The following is a 21,819-nucleotide window of genomic DNA, read 5'->3' as shown; positions in this document are numbered from 1 at the left end:
ACAAGTATACATACGTAACAAACCTGCACGTTATGCACATGTACCCTAGAACTTAAAGTATAATAATAATAATAATAATAAAAAAGAATTTGTGTACTCTAGACAGTTCATGTAAGTGGAATAATTCAATATCTGTCCTCTTGCAACTAGCTTATTTCACTTAGCGTGTTTTCAAGGTTTACTTGTGTTGTTGCATGTATCAGAATTTCATTCCTTTTTAATGCTGAATAACATTTTATATATGTATGTATGTATGTATGTGTGTATGTGTATATATACACATACACACACACACACACACACACACACATATATACATACATACCACATTTTGTTTATCCATTCATCCACTGATAGATACTTGGGTTGTTTCCACACTTCGGTTGTGAATAATGCTATCAACATTGGAATACGACAAAGGATTTCATGAACACAGATGCTACGAAGATTAGAGGACAGCATCAACAAATTATCAACATATTTGACCAGAGCAACTAGGCAAAAGAAAGAAATAAAGGGCATCCAAATTCAAAGGAGGAAGTCAAACTGTCCCTATTTGCAGTTGATATAATCTTATATATAGAAAACCCTAAAAGCTCCACCAAAAAACTAAGAACTGATAAACTCACTAAAGTTGCAGGATACAAAATCAACACACAAATATCAGAAGCATTTCTATACAGGAGTAGCAAATTAGCAGAAGAAGAAATCAAGAAAGCAATCCCATTCTCAATAGATTTTTTTAAAACTTCCAAAAACAACCGTAGGAATAAATTTAACTAAGGAGGTGAAAGTCCTCTTTACAAGGAAAACTATAAAACATTGATGTAAGAAATTGAAGAGATCACAAAAAAATGGAAAGAGACACCATGTTTGTGGACTGAAATAATATATTGTGGAAAAAACCATACTACCAAAAGCTATCTACGGATTCAATGTAATCTCTACACCAATGACATTCTTCACAGAAATAGAAAAAACAATTCTAAAATTTGTAAGCAACCACAGAAGACCCCAAATAGCCAAAGCATTTTTTTCTCTTTTTTTTTTTTTTTTTTTTTTTTTTTTTTTTTTTTTTTTTTGAGACAGAGTCTCGCTCTGTTTGCCCAGGGTAGAGTGTAGTGGCGCAATCTTGGCTCACTGCAGCCTCTTCCTCCTGGGTTCAAGAGACACTTCTGCCCCAGCCTCCCAAGTAGCTGGGATTACAGGCCCCACCACTGCACATGGCTAATTTTTGTATTTTTATTAGAGACAGGGTTTTACCATGTTGGCCAGGCTGGTCTCAAACTCCTGACCTCAGGTGATCCACCCGCCTTGGCCTCCCAAAGTGCTGGGATTATAGGCATGAGCCACTGTACTCAGCCAACCAAAGCATTTCTGAGCAAAAAGAACGAAATTGGAGGCATCCTATCACCTTACTTCAAAATATGCTACAAAGCTATAGTACCCATAACAGCATGATACCAGCATAAAAACAGATACACAGACCAGTGGAACAAAATAAAGAACCCAGAAATAAATCCACATATTCACAGCCAACTGTTTTTCAGTAATGGAGTCAAGAATATTCAGTGAGGGAAAGGACAGGTTCTTCAATAAATGGTGCTGGGAAAAGTGGATATCCATGTGCAGAAAAACAACACGAGGTCCCTCTCTCTCACCACATACAAAAATAAAATTTAAATGGATTAAAGGCTTAAGTATAAGACCTAAAACCATAAAACTACTAGAAGAAAATATCGGGAAAATCCTTCAGGACATTGGTCTGGGCAAAGATGTTTTGTGTAAGATGCCGAAATCACAGGCAACAAAAGCAAAAATAGACAAAGGGGATTATATCAAGCCAAAAAGCTCTACAAAGCAAAGGAAACAGAATGAAGAGAAAGCTTATAGAATGGGAGAAAATATTTCGAAACTATCCCTCCAACAAGGGATTTATAACCAGAATACACCAGGAATTCAAACAACTCAATAGAAAAAAAACGTGATTTAAAAATGGGCAAATGATCTGAACAGACATTTCTCAAAAGAAGACATACAAATGGCCAACAGGCATAAGAAAAAAACTCAACATCAATAATTATCAGGCAAACGCAAATCAAAACCATAATAAGAAATCATCTCATCCCCGTTAAAATGGCTATTATTAAAAAGACAAAATAACAGATGCTGGCAAGGATACAGGGAAAGAGGATACTAGTTCACTGCTGGGGGGAATGTAAATTATTTAGTACAGCCACTATAGAAGACAGTATGAAGACTGCTCAAAACAGATCCACCACATGATCCAGCAATCCCACCGCTGGGTATATATCCAAAAGAAAGAAAATCAGTATACTAAAGAGATACTGCATGCTACAAACGTTTATTGCAGCACTATTCACAACAGTGAACATACGAAATCGACCTACGTGTCCATCAACAACCGAATGGACAAATAAAATGTTGTATATATTATACAACGAAATATTATTCATTCACAAAACGAATGAAATCCTGTTCTTTGCAGCAACATGAATGGAACTGGAGGTCATTATGTTAAGTGAAACAAGCCAGGCACAGAAAGACAAATATATTTTCTCATTCACATGTGTGAGCTAAGAAAACTGATCTCATAGAGGTAGAGTGTAGAATGGTGGTTACCAGCGACTGAGGGGCTGGGGAGATAGAGGTTAAAGGGCATAAAAATAGAGTTAGAAGGAAGAAGTTCTAGTGTTCAATGGCACAATACACATCATGATTATAGTTAGCAATAATTTATTCATTATTTCAAAATAGCTAGAAGATGTGAAATGTACTCAACACAAAGAAATGATAAATGTTTGAGGTGATGGATATCCTAATTACTCTTATTTGATCACTATACATTGTATGCATGTATCAAAATACCTCATGTACCTCATAAATATGTACAATTATGTATCAATTTAAAAAGTAAAATTAAAAATACATTTAAAAACATGATATAAATACCTAGAAAAAATATTAAAAAGTGAATCAAATAAAGAGGAAATTCAAAATATCCTATAACTACTAAAGAAGCTGAATCAGCAGCTAAAAAATAACTCCACAAATAAGACACTAGGATCAAATGATTTTACAGGTGAGAGCTACCAAGTACTTGAGGTTCAGTTAACTCTAATCTTACATATTCTCCAGAGATGAGAAAGAGTGAAAACTCCTCAAATTATAATTATTTTATTAAAGGTTAGTTTAACATGATACCAAAACCATAACAAGGACAGCAAGAGAAAATTATCGGACATTCTTACTCATGAAATAGATACAAAATTCTAATCAAAAATGTTAGCAAAACTGAATCCAACAATGTGTAAAGTAAGGCAATAATACGTCATGCCCAAATTGGGTTTATCCCAGGAATGCAAATGATCTGCAGACCCTGGCTTGTGCAACAGGGTGATGGTGGTGTTGTTTACAGAGAAAGGAAGCATGGAAGTTTGGGGCTAAGATCACAACAAGGAATATGCACCAAACTTAGGGAGCTTTGACTACCCAGGTAGGGCTGTCCAGGCAGCAACTGCCAGTGCTGGTCTGGAGACAGCACTGAGAATCACCAGAATAGATGTGGCACCACAAGTCCCACATGCAGGAAACTGAGTAAAGAGAGAAAAGGACGGGGTCTGAATCCTAGACAAGCCCAGTGTTTAAGGAAGAGGAAAAGGATTCCCTAAAAAGACTGGCCAGAGAATGAGGGAAAGAAAAATCCAGGAAGACAAGAAAGATGATGATTCAAAGCCATGCAATGAGAGAAAAAGAGGACTGAAGAATTCCATCATTGGGGCCCACTATGACAGGACGGTTTCAGGATGTGGTAAGGGAAGAGGCCAGACCATTGTGAGCAGATGTGTGACTAGACAAGAGGAAACAGGAATAGGAAGCGTAGCGGATGCTTACAAGACTGGCTGAGGAGGGACACAGGGAGTATGCAAGGGCAAAGGGAGAAGCCAATGAGAGGATTAACAAATCTTAGACCATGGAGACAGGAAAAGGAGAGAGGGTGGTGAGAAAAAGTACAACATAGTTTTTGTGCTCTATATTTCCAGAATGGAAAGATCAACTGTTCTTTAGTCACAGTCCCAAGGCATCCTAATTGATGAGCGTTAACTTGTTTTTGTTGTTAATTTTTAAGTTCAGGGGTACATGTGCAGGATATACAGGTTTGTTACATAGGTAAACGTGTGTCATAATGTGCCATCATCTCATCACCTAGGTATTAAGCCCAGTATCCATTAGCTATTCTTCCTGATGCTCTCCCTCCTCCCCATCACCCTCCAACAAGCCCCAGTGTGTGTTGTTCCCCACCATGTGTCCATGTGTTCTCAGCTCCCACTTATAAGTGAGAACATGTGGTACCTGGTTTTCTGTTCCTGCATTAGTTTGCTGAGGATAATGGCCTCCAGCTCCACCCATGTCCCTGCAAAGGACATGATCTCATTCCTTTTTATGGCTGCATAGTATTCCATGGTGTATATGTACCACATTTTCTTTATACAGTCTATTGTTGATGGGCATTTAGGTTGATTCCATGTCTTTGCTACTGTGAATAGTGCTTCAATGAACATACATGTGCATGTATCTTTGTAACAGAATAATTTATATTCTTTTGGATATACATCCAGTAATGGGATGGCTGGGTCAAATGGTATTTCTGCCTCTAGGTCTTTGAGGAATTGCCACACTGTCTTCCACAATGGCTGAACTAATTTACACTCTCACCAACAGTGTAAAAGCATTGTTGTTTCTCTACAGCCTTGCCAGCATCTGTTCTTTTTTGACTTTCTAATAACAGACATTCTGACTGGTGTGAGATGGTATCTCACTGTGGTTTTGATTTGCATTTCTCTAATGATCAGTGATGTTGAACTTTTTTCATATGCTTGTGATGACTTGCTTCTTAGGTTGATTATGCTTCTGAACTTTGGCAAACGGCAACAGCCTCCGTCCAGTGACCATGCTTCTGTGGTTAAAGGTGAACCAGTCCCTGAAAGCCCACCTATCCCCAACCTCCACATTCACCTAAATGAAGAAGGTAAGAAGCAGAAGGTATTGAGGAAAGGCCCCAGGGGACATGAGTATAAAAAGCTAAAATGGGGCCATGGGTCTTGGAAAAGTGGGAGTACACTGGCCCCCTGGGAACAGAGGAAAGGAGTAGGCTGACAACAAGACACTGCAGCAGTCATACAGCTGCTGACAACTACCCTTCAGGTCACATGCACAGAGAACTGGAGACTTGGAAAGGCTGCATGATTTGTATAGGAGCCAGGAATCAAACCACCTCTGTCTGACTACAAGGCTGATGTTCTTCAACACAGCCTCCCCAGCTGTCCTCCTTTAAACTTTGATAGCATTTCTGGGATCATCTCATGTCACTTTCCACACTCTGGCTTTCACTTGTTATATGTGGGTTTGTTTCACTTACATCCACCTTACTCTAGAATTGAAGTTCTTTGTGAAGCCCTACAGGTTTTCACATGGCAAGTGCTTACTGAAGAAGTGAATACGATTATAATGACCAAATCTGTTATATGCCAACTTGCTTTCAACAGTGCTTTTGCAAAAGTCCTTCCCGAGTGATACAGTCCATCCCCACTCCAATCTTCTGTGCAGCATGCATGTACTCAGCACTTCTCTGCCATAGACATTACAAAGGCAAGGCCACATTGCACATCTCATTTACCACAAGCTCCAAATTAGCAAATTTAGTCTTACTAAAGAGATTTCACCATCTTTGCAGGTATGAGACCAAAAAGCTCTTCTTACCTGAATTTTGATGGGCCAGGTGAAATTACTGACATAAACAAAGAAAGTGATATTTGGGTGGTTGCGAAAATCAAACTTCTCATTAGAGAAACTATCTTTGTACTCCTTAATGTTGGTTTTTGAAACAACAGGCATCTCTTCTCCAGCCTGGGTTCCAGCTGTTAGAAGAAAAACATGAAAGAGAAGAGACATTTTTGGGGGGGTAGGGGGAGAACAGAATCTGGCCTCATTAATAATAAGGACAACATTTATCAAACATTTCCTGTGTTCCAGTAATAGCCTTTAAGAGCTCAATCTCATTTAATCCTCACAGTTGCCCTATTATTATCTTCATTTACAGACTGGGAAATTGAGGTTCAGAGAAAGTAACTGACTTCCATCAAGTCACATAGCCAGCAAGAAATGGAGATAAGATTTAAAGCTGGGCAGGCTGATATACAAGCCTATGCCCCTAACCAAAATGGCTTTACCAGCTGGGTGTGGTGGCTCACACCTGTAATCCCAGCACTTTGGGAGACCGAGGTGGGTGGATCACCTGAGCTTGGGAGTTCAAGACCAGCCTGACAAACATGGAGAAACCCTGTCTCTACTAAAAATACACAATTAGGCAGGCGTGGTGGCACATGCCTGTAATCTCAGCTACTCAGCAGGCTGAGGCAGGAGAATCGCTTGAACCCAGGAGGTGGAGGTTGCGGTGAGCCAAGATCGTGCCATTGCACTCCAGCCTGGGCAAAAAGAGTGAAATGCCGTCTCAAAAAAAAAAAAAAAAAAAAGGTTTTACCAGGAATCCATGTAACTCCCTTCCACCCTTGCCCCAACCCCAAACAGGCGACACACATGATCATGAAAATACGACACCAGTAGAATCCTATCAACAAGCACTGGCATTCACTTTGCCCACACCACTTCAATTCCTTTGCATTTCTCCTTTACACCTCCTTGGCAATGTGCCAGACTCCCATGCCAGTAATGCTGATGTACTGCTCACTGCCTAACCCACAGTAGCAGGGAGGAGGGGCTCAAGGGGTCACTCGGTCCTCCCTTCTACCGCCAGCTACCATGGTATTTAAGTCCTCCTAATCTGGTATAACTCCATCCTATTCTCAGACAGTCCTTCAATGTTCCACATTCTCCCTCAGCCAAGAATTCAAGTGCTGATAAAGATTAATGAAATGGACTTTTCTCCATGTCTGAGTTAGACCCTGTGACTAGAGCCCAGATTATCACGTCTTCATTGAGACACTCATTGCAAATGGTTTTTTTTCTTTTTTTGAGATGGAGTTTCGCTCTTGTTGTCCAGACTGGAGTGCAATGACGCAATCTTGGGTCACTGCAACCTCCGCCTCCCAGGTTCAAGCAATTCTCCTGCCTCAGCCTCTTAAGTAGCTGGGATTACAGGCATGCGCCACCACACTCAGCTAATTTTGTATTTTCAGTAGAGACGGGGTTTCACCATGTTGGTCAGGCTGGTCTTGAACTCCTGACCTCAGGTAATCCACCTGCCTCAGCCTCCCAAAGTGCTGGGATTACAGGCATGAGCCACGGCCCAGCTCACTGCAAATCTTTCACATGCCTGGAGATGCTGCCTTTCTCCAAAGACTCTGATAATTCAGACTTTTTCTTAAAAGTCTCTCCTCATTGCGAGTTTCTGAACTTTTCTCAAATTCAACACAATGTTTTAAGACGATAAATGTAAGTGGCATGCACAAGGTAATACTCTTATTTTGCATCACTCTAATTGGTTTGTGTTTTTGATTTTAAAAAAACCCAGTATTGTAATAGTAATAATGATGATAAAATATAGTTACCATTTACTGTAACATTTCAAGCACTACACTGACTACTTCATTTATTATCCCGTTTAATTCTCACATCACTCTACTTGGGAAGGTGTTTTTTTTTGTTTTTTTAAAATTTTTTTTTTTTTTGAGATGGAGTTTCACTTTGTCACCGAGGCTGGAGTGCAGTGGCGTGATCTCGGCTCACTGCAACCTCCACCTCCCGGGTTCAAGCAATTCTCCTGCTTCAAAATTTTTTTTTTTTTTGAGATGGAGTTTCACTTTGTCACCGAGGCTGGAGTGCAGTGGCGTGATCTCGGCTCACAGCAACCTCTACCTTCAAGGTTCAGGCAATTCTCCTACCTCAGCCTCCTGAGTAGCTGGGATTACAGGCACGTACTTCCACGCCTGGCTGATTTTTGTATTTTTAGGAGAGACGGGGTTTCGCCACGTGGGCCAGGCTGGTCTTGAACTCTTGACCTCAAATGATTTGCCCACCTTGGCTTCCCACAGTGCTGGGATTACAGGCAAGAGCTATCACGCCCTGCCAGGACGGCGTTTTTACTATCCTACTTTATACAGGAGGAAACTGGCTCAAAAACCTTAAGTAACTTGCCTAACAGCACGGTGCAAGTAAATTTAATGGACAAATTCAAACCCGTATCTACTTGTTGAGTTATCAAGTAGTGATTATCCTTTTTTCTTTCTTTCTTCCTTTTTTTTTTTTTTAAAAAAGAGATGGGATCTTGCTCTGTTTGCCCACACATGAGTGCAATGGCACGATCATGGCTCAGAGCAGCCTCCAACTCCTGGGCTCAAGTGATCCTCTCATCTCAGCCTCCTGAGTAGTTGGCATTACAGGTATGCATCACCACACCCGGTTTTTTTTTTTTCTTTTTTTTGTAGAGACAGGGTCTCACTATGTTACCCAGGCTGGTCTTAAACTCCTGAGCTCAAGCAATCCTCCTGCCTCAGTCTCCCAAAGTGTTGGGATTAAAGGCATGAGTCACAGCACTTGCCCTTCATCCTTTATTTCTTTAGATTTTCTACACAGTAGATCTTCAGTGAATCACAGTAAGACAGACAGTAAGAGCTGCGCTTTTAGAGCTTGATATAATTCCCAAGTTACATTTCTCTGCACCTACTGAAATCTCATTTTATTTAAAATGTTTTCATTTATTGAAACGATGAGTCATTTGAATTTTTCACTTCTGAAGCATGGATTTAGACAATGATGGTAGTGCCAGTGGCCACAGCAAGAACAGAAATGGTGGTGGTGGGCTAGGGTAGTAACCACACAGAGCCTGACACCACAGCAAACTCTGGTAGGTATAACCTCATTTAATCTATACAACAATTCTAAGAGGTAAGTATCATGCTCACTTTACAGATGAATAAAATAATGTTAAGGTTTACAGAGGGATTTAGACACTTGCTCAAGGTCTCATAGTTAATAAGTGGCAAGGGTGGTTTCAAACCAATCTGTCTCCTAAGCTCGCTTTCTCAATTCCTATATTACATTTCTTAATCTATCACACCTCCATTTGGGGGGGTCTTCTCTAGGTGTCTTTACCTGAGAAGCTGGCAGCCCAGGTGATGTTGAGGTTGAAATTCTTGGAGGCATTGATGAACATGTCCAAATCCCTGTTTTGCTGATGAGAGGTACAAATTATTAGAAAATTAATTAAAACAGTTTCTAGATTTTAAAATAAAGCAATAAAGTTTACTCCTCTAAACGTTCTTAATAACAAATATTTTATGATGTATTTAGAGAAACAGAAGAATTAGCAAAATTTCTAACCAATTTTCCTTAATACAAGCACACATCCCAATAAAATTTCATTCCCTCCCATAAAAAGTATACGTAATTTAATGCTTTATCAAATGCCTAACTGCATGAGAAAGTGCCTTTTAAAAAGACCCCTATCAGAGCACAATGATTTGCATCTTCTGACCTGTGTTGGGGGATCAGCCTCCTAAAGATTCTCTGGGCAGCTGTTTTCAAATGTCTGAAGTTCACTCCTATCAATAAAACACTTGATCAAGTGCCCTAAATTATATTTATTTATAACTGAAACCCATGTAATTCTAAACTCATAGATTATATACAGTGTAAAACTTCTCCAAAACTTGAAACAGCCTTTAAAAAAAGCATATAAAGCTGAAAGGTACTTAATTTAAAAATAATTTTATTATATTCATGATTTGAAAAATACTTTTCTCTTACTAAAAATATTATTTCAAGAGAAATATGATTGAGTATGGCTTCTTAGTTTTGAAAATCTTGTCGACCACTTTATAGCAGTTCATAGGGCTAATCTAACTTAATTTATTTTGATCCTTAGTCTTAATGACTAATAAAGATATTGCTGAGGAATCTGTTAAGCCAACGGAGGAAGTGTACTGTCGGTGATATTAGGTAAATTATAACATTAATAATTAGTCAAACTGAAATTTTACTAGTACATTTCTTAACTGGAGTCAAATAATTATTTCTGCAAACTAATCAATGTTATATTTTTATCTTTTACAGAAGAATCCAACTGTACTGAAATTATTCATTTTTAAAAGATCTTGGCCGGGCGCGGTGGCTCACGCCTGTAATCCCAGCACTTTGGGAGGCCGAGGCGGGCGGATCACGAGGTCAGGAGATCGAGACCATCCTGGCTAACACGGTGAAACCCCGTCTCTACTAAAAATGCAAAAAATTAGCCGAGCGAGGCGGCGGGCGCCTGTAGTCCCAGCTACTCGGGAGGCTGAGGCAGGAGAATGGCGTGAACCCGGGAGGCGGAGCTTGCAGTGAGCCGAGATCGCGCCACTGCACTCCAGCCTGGGCAACTAAGCGAGACTCTGTCTCAAAAAAAAAAAAAAAAAAAAAAGATCTTGAGAGGTTAGAATAAATAAGGGTGTTGTTTTGATCACTTTAATAGCACAGAATCACAACAATGGAAACATTTCCAAACAGCTGTTTTTAAAAGGTGATCATTAAACCAGAAATTTCCCTCACAAAGCATTTACCTTCTCATTTACTGATAAGACCTCACCTTCATCTTGAAAGGACAGCTCAAGTGTTTACTTATTTGTATTTAGTATTTGCTGGCAGCACACAACTAACAATTACAGTCATCCCACGTAACTAACAATTACTTGGGTCATTGGTTCCAGGAATCCCTGAGCATGTCCAAATCCACACATACTCAAGTCTGCAGTCTGCCCATAGAACCCTTGCATATGAAAAGTCCACCCTCCGTATACTCAGGTTTCACATCTTGCAAATACTATATTTTCATTACACGTTTGGTTGAAAAAAGTCTGCGTATAAGTGGATCTTCACAGTTTTAACCTGTATTGCTCAAGGGTCAACTATACGTCTTTCCACAGAAAGAATCAATAAACTTAAAATCCTTGTGCTTTTATAGAAGACAGAATATATGCATTTGGGTAACTCTAGTAAGTATTCTGTTAAGATAAACTGGGAAATCCAGAAAGGTCCAAATATTTTCATGATCACTTCCCACCTGGTTAAGAAGTATTACAAAGATTCTACTATATTTATTTTTTTAATGAAATTAATAGCATCAAGTACATCCTGAAAGATTTTGAGCACTTCAAACACTTGCTTATGAGGCAGTGAATATATTACATGTGTGGTACTTTTGTTATAATCTTATTCTAAAATCTTTAAGAAAAAAATTCCAGTCAATACAGCCACTCAAATGATATATTAATACCTACAGTTTTTCCATAAAATAATTCACTTAAAGTAATTTATTATTTTTACTTAAAAAGCAATTTACTTTTGAGAATGTATCTTTTCTAGTATATTTTTTCTTAATTTTACCATTGAAATAGAATATTAAAAACAAATCCTATTTTCATTTACTTGTAAACATATCACACACTATAGACTTTTTTCTACTTTTAAAATTAAATTTAGTAATGTTTATAGATAACATTTGTTAACAAAGCAATATACTTTGGCTTACTGTCATATTGTTTTCCATGTATTATTTGTCACATTTATTGTCAATGGAATTTTGTAATGGTAAATGGCTTTGTGTATGTTCATGAGAAGTAAGAAATCTCCAAGGAAGTTCCTAAATAATTTACCATTAAGTTTAGCAAAATTTCTTTAAATACTGAAGTGGGTACTGCATGGCTTTATATTTCATTGAAGAAGCTGTACAGGTGCATCTTCGTGTTCTGGATGCTTCAGTTTTAAATGTCACGCAGTGTGGCCTTCCTTCCACCATTAGGTAATACCTTAAGGCAGGTTGGGCTTCATCATTAATGACAGTAGATAAAAAATCCACATTTTACACACATATTTTAACAATTTAAAGTACTCCCGGCTAAATTCTTATTGGACCTCACTAAGCCTTTGCTGTTTTGCCTCCTAATGAGGCTAAGAACTCACTCTAGGAGCAGAAGTGTTCCCTCCTTTGCTGTCTGATTGGGGCTGCATCACTGGCATTTCAATCAGCAGAGTCTTTAAGCTTCTGGTCACTCTTGAGAGAGTAAATCCAGGCTCTGGTGTCTGCCCTCTGATGGTGGAGTCCCCTTTCTGTATGAGGCCGTGATGGGCTGACAGGCAGAGTAAGTACGTGTGGAATCAATGTCAGTCTGCGTCTAAGATCCTGGTAAATCTTATTAACACCACTTTTGCCTTTTACGTGGAAAGGAGATAATACAGATTCTAACATTTCTTTCCTATACCTCTAGAGATCATCTCGTATAGTTTGGAGAGCAGTTTGGAGAGCACTGCTAAGGCAGTACTTCTATCCATAATGACCAAGAAAGAGATCCATATAAATTGAAAACAAAATAGGAAGACTTTAAAAAATCTTACTTCATCAGGAGTAGCCACAAAATTGATAGCTGTGTAATAGCGGTCATCTTCCTGGGATAGACTAAAAGTGAACTGATAGTCAATAAGAAGAGTATCTATGGAAAGAAAGAAATGCGTATTTAAAAACTACACACATGCACAAAATAGAACAGGTCTTTAGAGATACAGGCTGCTTTTCTTATAAAGTAATGAGGAAGGCACTTTAACTCACCTGCACCTAGGTTCCTCAAAGAAAATCAAGTCTGTGGGCAGTATCATTTTATTTGGGTTAACCCATCAAACTGCTTTAAAGAAATGACCAGTTGTACAGTTTCAGCATAATATCAAATAACATCCGTAATTATCTGAAAAGGCTATTAAAAGGGTATTACTATACCCTTTTCCAACTGCATGTCTGGTAAGGCCAGGTTTTTTTCATGTGTTTAACCAAAAAGATGTCCTGCAACAGACTGAATGCAGAAGCAGACACGAGATTACCACTGTCTTCTATAAAGCCATGGCATTAGCGTTGGATTCTAATCACTTTAGGGCTGTATCTGGCTGTGGTTTTAATATCTCCATTCCAAATAACTAATGATGTTAAGTCATTTTTAATGTGCTTATTGGCCACTGTAATATCTTCTTTCATGAAATGTCTTTTCAAATATTTGCCTGTTTTTTACTGGAACTGTCTTCTTATTCAGTTGTAAGAAGAGTTCCTTATGTATTTTGGATACAAACTCTTTATCAAATATATGATAATTTGTCAATATTTTCTCTAGTCTGTGGCTTTTTATGTTTTGGATGGTTTTTTCCTACAAGTTTTAAATTTTTATATAGTTTCATTTTAAATTTTTATATAGTTTCATTAATCTACTTTTTGTTTATGAATTATGCTTTTAGAAACATATCTAACAACTTTTCCCCACGGAAGGTCAAGATATTTTTCTCTTATTTTCTTTTAGAAGTTACATGTGTGTATATACATATATATATATATATAAAGTCACATTCACAGGTTCCAAGCACACATGAATTTTGAAGGGACGTTATTCAACCCAGTACAGCAGGTATATAATTACAATGGATATGCCATAACATTAACTCCTTTTTTCTGGTTCCATACTCTGGTCTACCATGTGCATTCTCCCATAAAGAGAAAACACATTTACCCATAAAAACCTGGTGACCTTGCCAGACTGACCTTTCACCCCAAGGTGGTTAACACAAATCAGTTCCAGACAGAATGACAAAAACTTCAACCATATTTTAAGAATTCTGTTTTTAATCTATATCCTAAAACATGAAATATGATGACCCCAACTAGGTAATGGCAAATAAAGTTTTAAGAGAACATAACATGGAAAGACAGAGATGCATGCCTCTCTACTCTCTCCTGCTATCTGCTATGGACACACTAACGTTAACCCCAAACACAATTAAAACAGGTTAAAATAGTGCTCCTATAAGTAGTAAACTTAACAGAATGTAAACATATCAAGTTAGGGAACACTTCATTGGTGGTTGCTATAGTCCTATAGCACTTATCATTCTCAAACGAGGTTAAACAATGAAGTTTTACTGAACTACTTTGCTTCTAGAAATAAGAATTGCAAAACCACTTACAATAACATGTTCCTTTGAGAGGATTTCCCTGGTATCGATTTTCTACCTCACATCTGGGGGAAAAAACAAAGACTATTTATACTTCTATTTAAAACAGAAGCTGAATTCATTTTAAAACCAAGCAGATCCTTTTATATAAAGTACAGACAGTCTGGAGTCATTATAACTGCATCCTTCACCATAACTCAGCTCAGGTGGTCTACGAAGAGCATGCATGTTTCAATACTGACTGCTCAGCAGTTCACACACCAACTGTATGACGACAATTGACAAGCATTTGCCAAAGCAATGAGAAAAATCCAAACGCAATACACCTATTTGCTATAATGAAAAACACATTTTCAATTCTGTGTGGACTACATATTCTTCTAAAAGTGCAGTCAAAACATTTTTCAAATACTAATTTCTCACTTCTTTCCTATGTTCCCTGGATAAACTAATTCTCTTCTTTAAACACAAGTGAGGGAAGACTAAATACCAAGAATCACTGTTTTTTTAAAACCCTGGAACAAGTGTTCACCAGTATGTAGAAAAAAAATGTGTTCTCCTCAGAAAACAATTTCCCCATAGATATCATCTATGATCTATAAACATCAGCAAAACCCAGCCTCCCACTTCACAAAGCCATTTAGGTAAACACAACAGCTATGCACGAAGAGGAAAGGGTGGGAAGCAGGTGATGGCCTTTCCCAGGCAGGCATGCTGTGTCCCTTCAGCCAGGGTGATGAGCAGCACCTGCCTACATCTGTGATCTTGAAGGAACTTGAAAGTCTTACTTGATGCCACCTCAGGTCTTTGTTGCATCAGCTAACTGAGGGTAAGAGTGATTAATTTTGCCTGATCACATTTTTCTGTTTAAAGGAATGTGGACCTAAAAGTTAAATTTAACCTTGGATTAGACTTTTCTTCACATATTGGCTTTAGGGCAACACGAAACTAGTAAGCATATATGCAAATATAAACTAAAAAGGTAGACAGACCAAACCCTGCTGAGTAGCACTAGCGATGACGTCTCAATCACTGGTGGCATTACTACTACTGTTATTTAAGAAATAATGATGTTTGGCCGGGCATGGTGGCTCACGCCTATAATCCCAGCACTTCGGGAGGCTGAGGCAGGCGGATCACGAGGTCAGGAGATCGACACCATCCTGGTTAACACGGTGAAACCCTTTCTCTAACATAAAAAATTAGCTGGGTGTGGTGGTGGGCGCCTATAGTCCCAGCTACTCGGGAGGCTGAGGCAGGAGAATGGCGTGAACCCAGGAGGCAGAGCTTGCAGTGAGCCGAGATCGTGCCACTGCACTCCAGCCTGGGCAACAGGGCAAGCCTCCGTCTCGGAAAAAAAAAAAAAAGAAATAATGATGTTTACAATGATTAATCGGCTCAGTGTTTTGATACTAAACACTTTTAAGTCTCCTCTTGAGAATGAGTCAATGCGGATGCATGCGTTTTATGAGGTTTCCCCGTGAGACAGCCCGGTATACACTGATTGAGGAACTATCCTTCCTATTTCAACTTAACAGGACATCAAAAACAACTATGGCTAGTCCCACTATTGACAGATGTGGGGAACAGTGATTTGCCTCAAGAGCACCTTGCTCAGTGGAGGCAGGGCCAGGTCTGAAATCTTAAACGTGCCTGATGCTGCTGCACCTGCATCCTCATGGATGGGGACTCCAAACCCTCCCCAGGAAGATGCCTGACATCCTTCAACAAGGAAAATGCTAGAGTAACAGCAAATGTTAAAGGTGAGAGGATCATTTCCACAATCAGACAACCAAACGCCAAATAAATGCCATCACCAAAACACCAGCTCTTCCAACTCTACTCTTTGGGAAACAGTACAATCTCTTCACATGACAAAAATCAAGTAGTTGCTGAAGTTAAAATGACTAATCTGAATGGACAACCCAGGAAATGTCAGTATCACTTAAACAATAATGTGAATTCAAGAGCCATTAAGGAATTGCTGCTAACTCGACGACCTCCTCAGTTTGGGGATTGACCTGTCTGAAGTAGAATGGGCAAACTTTCAAACTAATCAACCCAGAGATCCCTCAGAGTCCACAGCAACAAGACACAGGGAAGTGGGTGGCTCTCAGGATGGGGTTCAGGCAGCTGCACAGCCTCTTGGTCCTCCCTGGTGGTCCAGGGAGTGTGGTACTCACAGCTGGCACTCGTCCCCCTTGACGCCCTTGGTGGTGCAGAAGCACTTGCCCGTGTTGGTGTTGCACAGCGACGCGTGCCCATTGCACTTGCATGCTGCAGAGAAGAAAAACGAATGGAGGTCACAACTGGCTTAAAAAATTCTGACTATTGGAGACTTTTTCCAAAACAAGCAATTTTATCTGAATTGAGTTCAGTAGGAAAGACAGATTAAAGTAAGAGCATTCAATGGGCAAGATTCATGATTTTTCAGCTAATGATAATAATGTATAGGTAACATTAAAGGAACCAAAATCAAAGGACAGGAGGAAAGTAAATGCTGGTACCCACTGCCTTCTGAAGCAATGACTATTCTGATCTTTTCAATAGACTCTCTTTTTCACTGCTCTGATTCTTTCATTCATTCAATAAATATTTGTGAAGCATCTCTAGAACGCCAGGTGCCGGGTGTGGGGACACAGACATAGCTGCTGCCCCTAGGAAGGTGCTCCGGAGGTGACTATCCTCTGAAGGAGGGCTGGTCTTGGCTGAGGTGCCTTCTCCATGATGGCCACATTTGGAATTACCGCAGGACTCAGAACCAGGATCCAACGCCAAGGTCAGCGCTTTAGGGGCCCTCAGGACGCGCCACCCTTGCTTCACCTTCTTTTTTGCCTTTACAGAAAATAGCTCTTCCCATCTCCCTCCTCTGGCCATCTCAACATCTCTCCTTTTATCATCCAACATAATACAAGCTGTGACAAATATTATACTCCAGTTGAAGAAAATGAAAGGTTTTTTGGTCAACACCTTTTCACTTTATACCCTGTTTTGCTGGTGAACAAACGAAAGGCATTCAGTTGGAGAGAGGTATGCTTTAAAAATAAATCTTTTGGGGAAAAAAATCACCCAAAGAAAACTATAAAACAGAATAGTGCAGAGATTAACAGAATGGATGCTAAAGTCAGAATCGTGAGTGTTTGATGCTTGGCTCTGTTGAGACTGGGGGAAGGTGTGTAATTTATTAGTGAGAAGTAAAGGCCTTATGTCCATCTGCCTGGGTTTGAATCCAGCGTACTCTACTTGGCTCTTCTGTCACTCTGGAAATGCTACTTAACCTTTCTGAGTCTCAGCTTCCTTGTCCATATAATGGGGATAACAACGGTACCTATCTCATAGGGGTGTTTTTGATGATATGTGTATGATGTCTCAAACATAGTAAGCATTCAAGAAACCATGGCTACTATCCTTACCTAAGGACTATACAATTTTAAGAAGAAAACATCAAAGACTTGGTGCCATTTGCAGTATTCTTTTTTGTTTTTGAGACAGGGTCTTGCTATGTTGCCCAGGCTGGAGTGCACTGGCGCAATCTCGGCTCACTGCGAGCTCCGCCTCCTAGGTTCACACCATTCTCCTACCTCAGCCTCCTGAGTAGCTGGGACCACAGGCACCCACCACCATGCCTGGCTAATTTTTGTATTTTTAGTAGAGATGGGGTTTCACCTTGTTAGCCAGGATGGTCTCGATCTCCTGACCTCGTGATCCGCCTACCTCGGCCTCCCAAAGTGCTGGGGTTACAGGCGTGAGCCACCGCGCCTGGCCAATTTGCAGTATTCTAAACACCACGCTTTCTATTGTGGATTAGGACTCTGAAAAATAAGGCAAACTCTAAGTTCTATACAATTGTACTCAGGCCCTGTAGATCTCACAGAGGAAAATGTGATGCTGCCAGATAGTAGCTGCTGATGTGGGGATGATGGCATCTGGAAGTACAACCAGCCCAGTAGTTAAGGTCAGCACAGACTGGACGTGGTTCTCAGCTTGGCCACATCTCACTGTGAGACCCTGGGCAGTTTACTTGATCTTGGGGATAATAAAAGCACCTGTATTTTGAGTGGCTAACAGCACAATGCCTTGTACACTTTACCACTCTGTTAGGTACACTAGTTACTGTCTAATGGATAAAGTCTATTCACAAAGAGTGGGAAAATATTTTTACCAAGTACCTTTTAATCTGAGCAAGAACTTTTACTTAGGAGTAATGGGGAATGGCATTAGAAGGGTAATAAGAATTGCCCACGTCTACTGAGTATTGACTAGTATCCTGCAGAATGTGTGTCATGTACTGCTCTGCTTTCATCTCAACAACCACCCTATTATTATGAGGAAACTGAACCCCACGGAGAGTAAGGGACATACAGCTAGAACACTGCCTCTCTCCTGGCTGGTCTTGGATTAGATTCTGAAGGGTCATGCCAAAGTTTGGAGTTGGGATCTGGGAAGTAGGTAGAGATTTCCCTATGTTTACTTTTCCTGCTCAGAACTTTGAAGAGTCTTTCAACTATAGTACCCATTATGTTTTTCAGCTGGAAACTAGAATTAAAAAAGCAGTTCATAAGTATTACTTGTCATAATTTTTGATCTCATAATAAAATGTCCTATTGTTTGCAGGTTTCTATTTGACATAAAAGGGGAAACACAGGACTTTCTTTTTTTTTTGAGACTGAGTCTCACTCTGTTGCCCGGGCTAGAGTGCAGTGGCGTGATCTTGGCTCACTGCAACCTCCACCTCCCAGGTTCAAGCAATTCTCATGCCTCAGCCTCCTGAGTAGCTAGGATTACAGGCACCCACCACCACGCCCAGCTAATTTTTCTATTTTTAGTAGAGATGGGGTTTCACCATGTTGGCCAGGCTGGTCTAAAACTCCTGACCTCAAGTGATCCACCCGCCCTGGCCTCCCAAAGTGCTGGGATTACAGGTGTGAGCCACCGTGCCCAGCCAACATGGGACTATTTAAATCTTTAAAATACACTAGAAGTATTGAGGAGTCTGGCTCCTGGTTAAAAAGCCTCTGTGTGATTTTTTAGGCCTGACCATAGGCAATGACATAGGCTTTACCTGGCTGCCCTCGGGGAAGGGGGACCTCCCTACAGGCAGAGCGTGACCTATGAGGTGGGCCTGAGTGCGGGGCTCTGAGAGAGGTGCAGTTAAGGACTCAGGTCTACCTCATGGGTCACGCTCCTTCACATGTTTACATTCCTAGCCCTGGAGCCTTCATTCCCAGGCTCCCTATCTGAGCCCTTGGGCTGAGGTCTTCTTCAGGCACCAAGGCCTCCTGATGGGGGGAAGAGGGAGAATTCAGAAGACACTTTCCTAACTGACTCCAACTCAGGACTTTCCTACTCCTAGCCCTTATACCTTGCCCTCCCCACAACCTTAGGGTCCATATACTGCTGGAACCTTCTGTCCGGGGCTCTCTCCTCAGTGAGACGAGCCCCAAGACTCCCATGTCTGAGCTGATCCCTCTGACTACTGACCTGTGCCCTGTTCAATGGGAGGAAAGGAAACAGAAGTTGGCACTTTCTCTGGTTTTGGGCCCTTGTTTATACCACTGCAGAATGTGGTCAGCTTAACTCTAACATTTTTGGCTTGTTGCTTTAACCAGCTACACTGAAACCTTAGTTTTCTTCCAGCTCAGCTGAGCCTCTGACCAGTATGATTTAATAAGAAATGTGGTATCCAAAACAAAGTGGCTTTTTTCCTCCTACTCAAGTCAAATAGAAGTACTGTGTTCCACACCGATTTGCCACGAGTAAATCTGACCAATTTGACTTACGCTGACATTTCCCTCCGTTGGTGGGATCACCGTAGAAGCCAGATATGCAGGTCTCGCAGTGCTTGCCTGTGGTCAGGTTCTCACATTTCTCACAGATGCTCTGATTGATGCATTTACTGTGGCCATTGCATTGGCAAGCTGGAAGAAAAAGAGTTTCAAGGGGTCTGTACCATGGAAGAACTGCATGGAGTAAGTTCAGAAAGATTTATCTGCAACTATCTCTGTAGTTAATTTATCTTTGATAAATCACCCAAACTGGCCCATTAAAAACTAATTTGAGAAATAAGATAAAAAATATCAAAGAAGAGCTAGTCCAGGAAAACTGAAAATGTATCACAGCAAGGTGAAAGCCCATAGTGACACTAAAAAATATTTTTTGTTGTTACTCACTAAAAAATAACATATGCTCATGACAGTATATTTAAAAAATAGAAGGATGGGAAAGATCATATACAATCCAACCACCCAGAGACCACTGTTCACATTTGATATCTTTTCTTCTGGTATTTTTCTATACAGTGTTACACAATTATGTTCATATTAATATTCACCTTTCTTTTTTAACTTAGATCACAATTATTTTACCACATTATTTCATTAATTATAAACAAAACTTTAAATGGCAGAATGATTTTGATGAATCTTAACAGTTATTTTACCATTCCCTTATATTCTAATATTTAGTTTGCTTTACATTTTTCATTATTAGAAAAATAACCATCTTTATGGATAAACATTTCCACAAGTGGGATTACTAAGACTCCTAATGGATATAAGGCTTTACAACTAGAAAGGTATATGAAGCTTGGACCTCTGAGGACTGCTCAGGACAGCTGCACAGGCTGTGCACTGCAGAACTCTAAGGAGGAATGGGATGGGGGAGATATTTACATAGTTGCACAACCTGCTCTGTAAGCAAAATCTGATTCTTCAGATCTGCCTTGGTTGATCAATGTGATGTAGTTTTTCACCATCTTGGCAACCTTCTATAGCCTTGTACCTGTTCTGTTTATGCACCTGTTAGTATTTGAGTGTTTGAAAGAAAACTCAGCTGGGTGTGGTAGCTCACGCCTATAATCCCAGCACTTTGGGAAGCCGAGGTGGGTGGATCACTTGAGGTCAGGAGTTCGAGACCAGCCTGGCCAACATGGTGAAACCCCGTCTCTACTAAAAATACAAAAAATTAGCCAGGGGTGGTGGCAGGTGCCTGTAATCCCAGCTACTTGGGAGGCTGAGGCAGGAGAACCGCTTGAACCCGAGAGGTGAAGGTTGTAGTGAGCCAAGAAAGCACCACTGCACTCAAGCCTGAGCAACAAGAGCAAAACTCCACCTCAAAAATGAAAGAAAAGAAAACAGAAAAGAGAAGGAAAGGAAGAGAAAGAGAAAAGAAAGAAAGAAAGAGAAAGAAAGAAAGAGAGAGAGAAAGAGAGAAAAAGAGAGAAAGAAAGAAAGAAAGAAAGAAAGAAAGAAAGAAAAGAAAGAAAGAAAGAAAGAAAGAAAAGAAAGAAAGAAAAGAAAGAAAGAAAGAAAGAAAGAAAGAAAGAAAGAAAGAAAGAAAGAAAGAAAGAAAGGCAGGCAGACTCAAGGCAATGTGCCAGCTATCTTTAGGTGGCCCTACCACCCAAGACTGGGAGGCACTTGGCACATCCATGAACATGCTAATTGCACCCAGACACCCAGGTCCATTGCTCCTTCCTTCTTCCAATGAGGGAGGAGTGCACACCAGTCAACAACAGTCCAAGTGGACCAGAGCTGGAGTGACCTGAGGCTGGCTTGCTAGCTTTTCTAGAAGATCATACCACACCTTCACAACAGCTCAGCACACCCAACCACTGACCAATATTGACAGATCTACACATTTAGTTATTAATAGAAATTAACCTTGAGGATTAACCAGTATAAGAAAATTCTCAATCTCCAAATATCACCAGGATAAACATGCACAGCAACAAATCCTGAAGGAAGGGTTAATGGAAGAAATATGAGAAAATGAAAAATACAAATTTTAGTACATTCAACAAGGCTTAAATTATTGCAT

General features: G+C 40.0%; 1 protein-coding gene across 1 annotated transcript in view; it reads right to left on the bottom strand.

The window, feature by feature from the left end:
- Positions 1 to 21,819, bottom strand: part of ATRN (attractin) — a 123,903-nt gene that overhangs the window by 49,224 nt on the left and 52,860 nt on the right. Inside the window, exons 19-23 of the mRNA XM_011974926.1 lie at positions 16,185 to 16,278; positions 14,014 to 14,066; positions 12,409 to 12,503; positions 9,133 to 9,211; positions 5,782 to 5,939 (exon numbers count right to left, since the gene is read on the bottom strand). Of these exons, the coding sequence (XP_011830316.1) occupies positions 5,782 to 5,939; positions 9,133 to 9,211; positions 12,409 to 12,503; positions 14,014 to 14,066; positions 16,185 to 16,278 (479 nt within the window). The remainder of the gene's footprint in view (positions 1 to 5,781; positions 5,940 to 9,132; positions 9,212 to 12,408; positions 12,504 to 14,013; positions 14,067 to 16,184; positions 16,279 to 21,819) is intronic.

Source organism: Mandrillus leucophaeus, unplaced genomic scaffold (assembly GCF_000951045.1).
Source record: "Mandrillus leucophaeus isolate KB7577 unplaced genomic scaffold, Mleu.le_1.0 Scaffold101, whole genome shotgun sequence".
Classification (NCBI taxonomy): domain Eukaryota; kingdom Metazoa; phylum Chordata; class Mammalia; order Primates; family Cercopithecidae; genus Mandrillus; species Mandrillus leucophaeus.
The sequence above is the reverse complement of the archived record's forward strand: the minus strand, read 5'-3'. Positions and strand labels throughout refer to the sequence as shown.